At 35.7% G+C, this 12,065-nt stretch overlaps 1 protein-coding gene across 2 annotated transcripts in view; it reads left to right on the top strand.

The window, feature by feature from the left end:
- FAM227B (family with sequence similarity 227, member B) overlaps positions 1 to 12,065 on the top strand; it is a 279,211-nt gene that overhangs the window by 224,713 nt on the left and 42,433 nt on the right. For both annotated transcript variants that reach the window (XM_011967306.1, XM_011967307.1), the window contains one exon: positions 9,366 to 9,463. In XM_011967306.1, the coding sequence (XP_011822696.1) occupies positions 9,366 to 9,463 (98 nt within the window). The remainder of the gene's footprint in view (positions 1 to 9,365; positions 9,464 to 12,065) is intronic.

The following is a 12,065-nucleotide window of genomic DNA, read 5'->3' as shown; positions in this document are numbered from 1 at the left end:
TCTTGAATGCTTTGCTGCTTAGAAATTTCTTCTGCCAGATACCCTAAATGATCTCCCTCAAGTTCCAAGTTCCACAAAGCTCTAGAGCAAAGACAAAATGCCACCAGTCTCTTTGCTAAAACACTGCAAGAGTCACCTTTACTTCAGTTCACAACAAGTTTCTCTTCTCCATTTGAGACCATCTCAGCCTGGATTTCATTGGCCATATCATTTTCAGCATTTTGGTCAAGGCCATTCAACAAGTCTCTAGAAAGTTCCAAACTTTCCCACATTTTGCTGTCTTCTTCTAAGCCCTCCAAAACTGTTCCAAACTCTGCCTGTTACCCAGTTCCAAAGTTGCTTCCACATTTTCAGGTATCTTTACAGCAGCCCCCCCATACTACCAATACCAATTTACTATATTAGTCCATTTTCACACTACTGATAAAGACATAACCAAGACTGGGTAATTTATAAAGAAAAAGAAGTTTGGTGGACTCACAGTTCCACGTGACTGAGGAGGTCTCACAATCAAGGTGGAAGGTGAAAGGCACATCTTACATAGTAGTAGTCAAGAGAGAATGAGAGCTAGGGAAACCCCTGGTTTTATAAGGGAAACTCCTTATAAAACCATCAGATCTCATGAGACTTATTTACTACCACGAGAACAGTATGGGGGAAACCACCCCCATGATCCCATTTTCTCCCACCACGTTCCTCCCACAGCATGTGGGAATTATTGGAGTTACAATTCAAGATGAGATTTGGGTGGGGATACAGTCAACCCATATTAAGTGGCTACTATGAAAAAAATATGCCAATAAATTGGAAAATTTAGAAGAAATGGACAAATTACTAGACACATACATACAACCTGCCTAGATTGAATGAGAAATAAATCCAAAACTTGAACAGCCCAATAACAAGTAATGAGATCAAAGTAATAATAAAAAGTTATCCAATAAAAAAAAACCTGGGACACAATGGCTTCACCGATGAATTCTACTGGGAACTAATGCCAATTCTACTTAAACTGCTCCAAAACATAGAGGAAGAGGGAATACTTTCAAACTCATTCTTGGTGGCCAGCATTACCCTGATACCAAAACCAGATAAAGACACATCAAAAAAAGAAAACTGCAGGCCAATATCTCCAATGATATTAATACAAAACCACTCACCAACAACTAGCTAAGCAAATGTAATGGTACATTAAAAAGGTCATTCATTACGATCAAGTGGGATTTATCCCAGAGATGTAAGGATGGTTCAACATATGCAAATCAATCAATGTCATACATCATATCAACAGAATGGAGGACAAAAATCCATTTCAATTGATGCCAAAAAAGCATTTGATAAAGTTTAACATCCCTTCATGATTAAAAAAAAAAAAAAAAAAAACCTAGAAAAAAAATGGGTTTAGAAGGAACATGCCTCAGCATAATAAAAGCCTTATATGACAGAACCAGAGCTAGTTTTATACTAAATGGGGAAAAAACTAAAAGCCTTTCCTTTAAGATCTAGAACACAACAAGGATGCCTACTTTCACCACTGTTATTCCATATAGTACTAGAAGTCCTAGCTAGAACAATCAGACAACAGAAAGAAATAAAGGGCATTCAAATTCAAAAAGAAGTCAAATTATCCTTATTGCAGATGATGTGACCTTATATTTGGAAAAACCACCAAAAAAAATTAGAACTGACAAATTCAGTAAAGTTGCAGGATACAAAATCAAGATACAAAAATCAATAGCATTTCTATATGCCAACAGTGAGCAATCTGAAAAAGAAATATAAAACGTAATACCACTTGCAATAGCCACAAATAAAATTAAATGCCTAGGAATTAACATAAGCAAAGTGAAAGACCTCTACAATGAAAACTATAAAACATTAATGACAGAAATTGAAGATGACACCAAAAAAAATTGAAAGATGTTCCATGTTCCTGGATTGCAATAATCAATATAGTTAAAAGGTCTGATCTATAAATTCATTGCAATCTCTATTATAATACCAATGACATTCCACACCAAAACATATATACAAAGCTATAGTAACCAAAACAGCATGGTACTGGCATAAAAACAGACACATAGGCCAATGGCACAGAATAGAGAACCCAGAAACAAATTCACACAGCTGCAGTAAACTCATTTTCAACAAAGGTGCCAAGAACATATATTGGGGAAAAGACCATCTCTTCAATAAATGGTGCTGGAAAAACTGGATATCCCTATGCAGAAGAATGAAACTTGATCCCTATCTCTCACCATATACAAAAATCAAATTACAATGAATTTAGTACTTAAATCTAAGACCTCAAACTATGAAACTACTGCAGGAAACTATTGAAGAAAACCTCAAGGACATAGGTCCAGGCAAAAATTTCTTGAGCAATACGCCCACAAACACAGGCAACTACAGCAAAATGGACAAATGAGATCACATTAAGCAAAAGAAAGAGAAGGAGGAGGAGGAGGAGGAGGAGGAGGAGAAAAGCTTCTGCACAGCAAAGGAAACAATCAACAAAGGGAAAAGACACAGAATATTTGCAAAACTATCCTGACAGGGAATTAATAATCAAAATATATAAGAAGCTCAAACAACTGTATAGGAAAAAATCTAATAACCTGATCAAAAAGTTGACAAAAGAATTGAATAGACTTTTCTCAAAAGAAAACATACAGATGGCAAAACAAAAAGTGCTCAACCTTCTTGATTATCAGAGAAATGCAAAGCAAGACTATAATGAGGTATCACCCCAATTAAAATGGCTTATCTTCAAAAGACAGGCTATAACAAAGCTGGCAGATGGAGAAAAGGGATGTGGAAAAAAGGGAACCCTTATATACTGTTGGTGGGAATGTAAATTAGTACAACCACTATACAGAATAGTTTGGAGGTTCCTCAAAAAGCTAAAAATAGAGCTACTATATAAACCAGCAACTTCATTGCTGAGTATATATACCCAAAAGAAGGGAGATCAGTATATTGAGGAGATATCTGCACTCCCATGTTTGTTGCAACACTGTTCACAATAGCCAACATTAGGAACCAACCTAAGTGTCCATCAACAGATGAATGGATAAAGAAAATATGGTACATATACACAAGGGAGTACTACTCAGCCACAAAAAAGAATGAGGCTTTGTCACTTGCAACAACATGGATGGAACTGGAGATCATTATGATAAGTGAAATAACATAGGCACAGAAAGACAAACATTACATGTTCTCACTTATTTGTGGGATCTAAAAATCAAAACGATTGAACTTGTGGAGATAAAGAATAGAAGAATGGTTAACAGGCTGGGAGGTGTATTGGAGGTCTGTGTGGAGGTAGGCATGATTAATGGGTACAAAAAGAAATAGAAAGAATAAATAAGATCTAGTATTTGATAGCACAACAGGAGGACTATAGTCAATAATTTAATTGTTCATTTTAAAATAAAACCAAAACAGTGTTATTGGATTGTTTGTAACACAAAGGATAACTGTTTGAGGGGATGGATATCCAATCTTTTATGATGTGATTATTATACATTACATGCCTGTACCGAAATATCTCATGTACTCCATAAATATATACACCTAATATGTACCTGTAAAAATTAAAAATTGAAAAAGTTTGTTTAAATGTGATTTACCACTGAAAGAGATTTAAAAAAAAAAAAAAGTATGACCATCTCAGTAGACAGGAATAAAAGCTTTTCATGAAATCCAACATCCATGATAAAAACTCTCAACAAACTAGACATCAAACGAATATTCCTCAAAGGAGTAAGTATCATTCCTAGCAGAACCATAGTCAACAAGCATATTGAATAAGCAAAAGCTGGAAGTATTCCCATTGAGAACTGGACAAAGACAAGGATGCCCACTCTTCTCTCTCCTATGCAACAAAGTACTGGAAGTCCTAGCCAGAGCAATCAGGCAAGAGAACTAAAAAGCATCCAAATAGGGAAATAACTCAAATTATTTCTCTTCGTTGGTGATATGATTCTGTAACTAGAAACCCCTAAAGACGCCAGGCGCGGTGGCTCACGCCTGTAATCCTGACACTTTGGGAGGCCGAGGTGGGCAGATCACAAGGTCAGGAGATCGAGACCATCCTGGCTAACATGGTGAAACCCCATCTCTACTAAAAATACAAAAAATTAGCCAGGCATGGTGGCATGTGCCTGTGGTCCCAGCTACTCGGGAGACTGAGGCAGGAGGATCGCTTGAACCCAGAAAGCAGAGGTTGCAGGGAGCCGAGATCCCTCCAGGGCACTTCAGCTTGGGCAAAGAGCGAGATTCCATCTCAAAAAAAAAAGAAAAAAAGGCTGGCGGATCAGGAGGTCAGGAGATGGAGACCATCCCAGCTAACAGGGTGAAACCCCGTCTCTACTAAAAATACAAAAAAATTAGCCGGACGTGGTGCTGGGCGCCTGTAGTCCCCGCTACTCGTGAGGCTGAGGCAGGAGAATGGCGTGAACCCGGGAGGCCGAGCTTGCAGTGAGCTGAGATCTGAGATCGCGCCACTGCACTCCAGCCTGGGCGACAGAGCAAGACTCTGTCTCCAAAAAAAAAGAAAAAAGAAAAAAGAAAACCCTAAAGACTCTGCCAAAAGCCTCATGAAACTGATAAACGACTTCAGCAAAGTTTCAGGATACAAAATCAATGTACAAAAGTCAGTGACATTTCTATATACCGGTAACATTCAAACTGAGAACCAAATCAAGAATGCAATCTCATTTACAATAGTCACTTACAAAAAATAAAATACCTAGGAATACATCTAACCAAAGAGGTGCAAGATCTCTAGAAAGAAAACTACAAAACACTGTGGAAAGAAATCGTATGTTACACAAACAAGGGGAAAAACATCCCATGCTCATGTATTGGAAGAATCGATAATGTTAAAATGGCCATACTTCCCAAAGCAATTTACAGATAAAACACTACTCCTATCAAATTACCAGTGTTATTCCTATCAAATTACCAGTGTTATTTTTTTATGTCATATATGTTATCTTTCATACTATTTGTCTAATGATTCTAGTTTTTCTGTAATCATTTAGCTTTTATTGGCGGTTTTAATTATTCTTTCCCACACTGAAGCACAGAATGTGCTGAGCATATCAAATATGTAAACACCCCATGAATGCTATTGCTAATAATTTAGATTTTGCTCATTAAATGAGATCAAAAGAAATAATAGAGAACAGTCCTACTGTGAAGAGTAGCATATGAAACCACAAGGATTGCAGACAAGTTTAAAAGAAAAATGTGGTACATGATAGAAATTATCCGGGAAAAAAAAAGTTGAATATTTGCCTTTCACACAAAGTATTGCAAATTTTCCTGGCCTTCTCTTTTAGGAGACATTTTTAGATATGGAACTGTGGAAACATGGTTTCAACGAGGAACACATCAATAATAAGTTCAGACAATCACTAATACAAAAGAGGAACACATCAATAATAAGTTCAAACAATCACTAATACAAAGATGGTTAAGAATTTTTATGACAGTACCAGTCAAGACTGTCAAGATTTGGTTATAAAATAAAGATAGTCTCAATTCCTTCTAATTTTATTATTCTCAGTAAGCAGAGTTTATACTCCACATACAATTAAATTAGTCTCAATTGTATATCATTCTAAAAATTCTTGTGTAGATAAATGTACATATCATGGGAAAAGTAATTTATCAGATGGTGTGCTCTAAGATTTGCCTCTGAACCCAGTTAGTGGTGGATTTTTAAAATATGTTTTTCATTCTACAGGAAAGATTTTCAAATGGGTCAATAAGTTTCTTCACCAGCACCTTTGATCAAATCTTAAGCTTAAAAGCTACTCTTTTATAAAACATATGTAATGTTTGGCTCCACAGAGCCTTAGTTCATAAATACATCAGTTTCTTATTCAGATACTTTTCACTTTGGTTCTTATAAAAAAGCAATAGAAATACTTTAAAAACTAATAACTTGTGTCTTGCATCTATAACTTGCCTGAGCAGTGATTTGGTCCTTAGAGATACAAATATAATTCATAGTAAGAAATAATGGGTAAAAGTAACTCCCAAAAATGCCAAAATAAAGCAATAATAAGATGGCACTTTCCTTGGGAACCAAATGTGATATGAATGACTAATTTATTATAACGTAAAAATCTTCACGTCCTTGGATATACTAAATTTGGTGCAAAGTTAGTGAAACGTAAGGATGCTAGTGATCTACATATGCATACACTTCATAGTTAACAAAGTATATATATAAACACTCAGACTGTATAATCTCTCTGTGAAGTTATTTACAATTATGTATATTATGTTAACATAACATTACTAGGAGAAGCAATTCTAATGTAGAGCATTGTGAAGGTCCTTAATCTTTCAGTTTGCCAATTTGAACCATGAATTTCACACAGAGAGGTGGGAGGATGGATCTGTAAGTAGGTACGTAGAGAGGTATAACTCATTTGAGGTTTAATATCTATACAAACCAGTGAGTGGGCCTGCAGATGATCAGATTGAAAGGACTTGGAAATATGCATATAAAGATCTGAAACAGGCAGAGAAGTGTGATCAGAAAATACACACAATAAGACATTAAGAATATACTTATGAGACCAGGCATGGTGGCTCACACCTGTAATCCCAGCACTTTGGGAAGCCAAGGTAGGAGGATCATTTGAGGTCAGGAGTTCAAGAACAGCCTGACCAACATGGTCAACCCAGTTTCTACCAAAAATAGTAAAAATCAGTTGGCCATAGTGGTGAACGCCTGTCATCTCAGTACTCAGGAGGCTGAGGCAGGAGAATCGCTTAAACCTGGGAGGCGGAGCCTAGATCGCCACTGCACTCCAGCCTGGGCAACAGAGCCAGACTAGGTCTCAAAAACTCATGAGTATGCAATACTTTATTTGAAATACTCATCATTTTCCTATATTATTGGACAAAATTGCATTAACATTTTATTTTTTATTTGCTCAGATTACATACATTTTGCCTAATGGATACCTATATTTTCTCTTTATTTCTCCTGGCATTTCTTTTCTACCCCTCTCTCCAAGGTACATTCCAACTTTTGAGCTCCTAAAATTATTATTACTGTGCTATTTTGGTGCATTCTATAGTTCTTCTTATTTATGAGGGTTATTGGATTCCTTCCTAGACTTCATTAGAACAACTAAAAATCTTGGAAATTCTGACCATTTACAGGATTTAAAAGTCGACTGTAAAATTATATCAGGCTTCGGTCTCAGGTATTCTCTTTGTAAAATGACTCGGAAAGATCTGATCTTGAAGTATTCTAGCCTCAAAAATTCTTGCTTTGATACCAACTATCTATAAAGTAGAGCTTTTATCTGGTGTATTTGGTTAATGCAAAAACAGTTACCCAAATCAGGAATCATGGAAAATGATACTTGTATCTCTTACCATTTTAACTTAAAACAAATTAAATATTGCATCATTTGTCTGTCTTTCAATGCAGGTGTAAGGCCTTTTCTTGAATTATCTTGCATTTCAATACCAGATTAAAAGTCTCTTTCTGAGAGTAGTTCTGATTTTAATTACATATATTCTAAAGTATATCTGTCAGCAATACTTTTTCTGTTTCTATAGTCAATTATTGTATTAATATTTGTGGCCTACACTTGACCTTTCTTTAATTTTTCCAAGATATGTGAGTTATTTGCATTTCAGAAAGACTATTAGAATAAAAACTGCAAAAGTGGATAGCAATAACCATACTTACTTACATGTCTCCCTTTTAGAGGGGATAACACCTCAAAAATAAATAGGGGATAATTATGGAAATGAAACTTTCCCAATGCAAGTGGAGGAAGACTGGAACATTTTTTCACGAGTGAAATTTCTGGAGACTTAGTAAGAACAGTTAAGACATATTTTATCATAGTTTTATCAGATAGAGTCATTTTTGGATTTTCAGGTAATATTCCCAAGCTTTCAGAGATGCTGAGAACAGAAGAGGCACTAAAACTATAATTAGGGGGAATATTAACATTTTTCCCTAAAACTAATCAATGGGTTAGAGGAAAAAAAGCTAATAAATACAGGCATTTTAATGTTATTGATTAGTCATCATATCTAGATGAATTTCTTTGCAATTTTTGACTCTTTTTGTGCTTAAATTGCTTTGCTTTACTATTTTGCCATTGCCAGTACTCTCAGCTTAGATATTTTACCTCATATTAATGTATACTACTATCTGTTAAACAGCAATTCCACAATTAAGCTCAGGTGATCTGAAAAGTAAACTTTTTATTGTGTGTACAGTGAACATGAAAGAGAGGTTCTTTTTTTTTTTAATTATACTGGTTCATAGAAGACTAGAAATAAAGCAATATCATATATATTAAGTATTATATATATACTTAAGAATTTTCAAAATTGAGCAAGTTTTGAAGAAAAAAATACGGTTTATTACTTTTCTTGCCCATTTTAATTCTAAATCTAATATTTTTTCTACTCAAAATGTTTAAATGTAAGTTCCTTGCTAACCAATTTTTTTAATCCCTGGTGGACATAAATGCTTACCTGCCTTTCATATTTCAAGCTAATGCCTAATATTTCCTAATGTCTAATGTCAAAAATCAACCAAGTAACTTTCTTTAACTCTTAAGAGGTTTGTCATCAACATTATAATCACTAGATCCGATTAGTCTACCCAGTAACTGATAATCAGTGCCAGAGTCTAGAACAAACCTCTCAGATCACCTTTTTTCTCTGATGTTAAGATACACTTAATATCTAGCTTGTGCTTTTAGGCTGATTGACATGCCTGATTAAATCACATGGTTCTCTTTTCCTTTAAGAAGTGGCACGATTCTCTCTGTACCCTCATGCATATTCATGCAGGTTGAAAGGAAAGGTCACCAAGTCTCTTCTCATCTGGGTGTATTGTCAGAATATAGAAAAACAGGACTCTGACAAGCAGAGGCTCAAGTTGTTTATTGCATTTAATTAGAGGGTCATCGCTCTGGACTTAGAAGCAAAAGACCTAGATTTGTGTCCTCGCCTTCTACTACTTAGTAAATAGTAGCTTAAACAAGTCATAGAACTTGTACTTTAGTCTTCTCAACTGTAAATTACGGAAAATGTTTCTTAGCTCACTGAATGGTTTGCGAGGATGACATAATGTAAATAAATGAATTTTATAAATTCTAAAGCCCTATCGAGTAAAAATACGAAATGCAACATTTATTTCCTCTTTGGGACAAGTTATAACAATGTCTTTACACTCTTTATCCATGTTTGCCCTTCTCCGTGTTCAGGGTGCATCGTTAAAAGGCGAAAGAGGTATCATGCTTTTTCTGTGAAGGAAAAAAATACCAGAATTTTTAAAAGTATTTTATTTTCTGTTTTAGCTATCGACTTCAATATTATAAAGATTCTAAACAACCCAAGAGCATATGTGTTGCCCATATCCAAGGAAGAATCAAGATTATCAAGACTAGCAACAAAGGTTTGGAGTATAATAATTATGAAAAAATTTCTTATTTGTTTAATTTGCAATTTGTGCTGTACACAGGCAATGCTGGTTATTACATTCTTAACATATATTTTGGAAAAGAATTTAATGGTCAAAAGAGATTTGTTTGAGGGTTTAATCTTAATATTAAAAAGTTTTATTTTCTTCTGAAAATATCCCCATCTCTAATGAAAAATATCATAATATTTATCTTTTTTCCTCACAACATGTCTTGTCACCGTTTCTCCTTTGGTTGACATACAAAGGCTCCATCTGGTGTTTGCACATGAATATGATCTCAATAAGCAGCCAAGCTGCAGGGAAAACTTCAAAGGAGTATCAACAATAGTTGACCTGTCCTTACTTCCATGGTCCTAGAATAATTGACCACATGTAGATACTGTTACTCTTGAGTCTTGAATGCTTAGTTTCTCGACATTCTTGAAGGTGCCTTGCAAGTAGAGATTTCATGGACTCACCACCATGTGTTGCCTTAGCCAAAATTTGATGAGATTATTGACCTGAAATTCTGAATTTGATATCTTAATTTGTTAGACAATTAAGTTTTAAGTTGGTCATAGTTTTTATTGCTAAAATGTTGTCTACATCATCTTATCAAGTCTGATAAGATAATTTATTTAAAATTAAAAATTATGCCTATATAAAAACCACTTTCTGAAAGTCAGTATTTATGTTTTTCCCTGTATTTAATAACCCAAGCTTAATAAAATATCTTCCTACTTTATTCTGACCTTCACAGTGAGGCTAAGGATGGTTTGCAGGCACTTCAGATATTAACTGGTGACGTATAGAAGTCAATTTTGAATCAATAACAATGTCACACCATTTCCTTTGGGGCAATATTGCCAGATTTAGAAATCAGGGATAAGTAATAGAAATTATATATCTGATCTTCAGCAAACACCAAAAATGGTCTCTCAAACTTTGTTTAGTAATTAACACATGGGTTTGTAACAGATTAAACAATCTTTTTCAGAGGATGCTGTTAACAGATAGACATTGGAAATACATCTTTAGTAGTAACAGCACATTGCTACATTTTTTGCCCTGTCCCATTGTACTAGTCAGCTTGAACTGCCATAACAAAATACCATGGACTGGGTAGCTTAAACAACAGAAATTCATTTCTCATAGTTTTGGAGGATGGGAAATCCAAGATCAAGGAGCCAGCCAATTTGGTTTTCTGGTGAAGCCTCTCTTTCTGTCTTGCAGACGGCCTCTTCCTTGTTGTGTCCTCATATGGCAGAGAGAATGAGCTCTGGTATCTTCTTCTTCTTATAAGGACTCCAATCCCATCATTGACAACCTCATCTAAACCTAATTATGAAGAGCTCTGAAATAATACTGCTTGAGCAATGGCCAAACTATTTATAAGCATTTCTTCTGGAAGGAAAAGACTCTGAAGGCCACAAGAACTGTTTTCAAATATGTAGAGAGCTACTGTAGGAAAGCAGAATTAGAGCTTTTCTATGTGGCTCCAAAAAAAGTATAACTTTTGCCAATAAATAAGCAAAAGATATAGGGATATAGATTTCAGCTCAACATGAAAAATTTTCCAGACACCAAAGTTGTCCAAATGCTAAATGGGTGCCTGTGGGTTTCCAGTCCCTGAAAGTAACATTGGGTATGAGCATTGGCAGAACACATATTCAAGCCTCAAAAATCAGTGTTTAGCTTTCTATTCATTGTAGCAATTATCCTTCAATAAATTAACCGCGAAATTAGGCACCCAAATCACCCCTTGGACTTTCTATTTCATCCTTTATGATCATTCTTAAGTTTATGGAGTTGCTTGATTCTTTGATTTTAGGGCTAGGTTGACTTGACAATAAAAGTCTTGCTTCATGGAATCTTAAAGTGCCCTGACAAATTTCTGCTATTATCTTTCGTGGGATGAATGGAAACATTAGGATTTCTGTTCATTGGCTTGGCTATTTGGAGCGTCTCTAGCAAGAGGTTTTTGGTCAACTTGCGGCATTCTGCTTTAAAAACCAGAACACCAGGCCAGGTGCGGTGGCTCACGCCTGTAATCTCAGCACTTCAGGAGGCCCAGGCAGGTGGATTACGAGGTCAGGAGACGGAGACCATCCTGGCTAACACGGTGAAAACCCATCTCAACTAAAAATACAAAAAAAATTAGCCAGGCGTGGTGGCGGGCACCTGTAGTACCAGCTACTCGGGAGGCTGAGGCAGAAGAATGGCATGAACCTGGAGGCAGAGCTTGCAGTTAGCCAAGATCGCGCCACTGCACTCCAGCCTGGGTGACAGAGCAAGACTCCATCGAAAAAAAAAAAAAAAAAACACCAGATTTGCATTTAATACCTATTTGTCTCTTACCTGGCTGAACTACTCTTAAAAACCATGAATTCTTATAGAGGAAAATTTCTTCTTATAGAGGAAAATTTCCTCTTATAGAGGAAAAAGGGCTGCAAACTGTGATTTTCTTAACTTAATAACTGATAACTCACTTTGGGACGCCGAGACGGGCGGATCACGAGGTCAGGAGATCGAGACCATCCTGGCTAACAAGGTGAAACCCTGTCTCTACTAAAAAATACAAAAAAACTAGCCAGGC

The sequence above is a fragment of the Mandrillus leucophaeus genome, unplaced genomic scaffold (assembly GCF_000951045.1).
Source record: "Mandrillus leucophaeus isolate KB7577 unplaced genomic scaffold, Mleu.le_1.0 Scaffold798, whole genome shotgun sequence".
NCBI lineage: Eukaryota > Metazoa > Chordata > Mammalia > Primates > Cercopithecidae > Mandrillus > Mandrillus leucophaeus.
The sequence above is the reverse complement of the archived record's forward strand: the minus strand, read 5'-3'. Positions and strand labels throughout refer to the sequence as shown.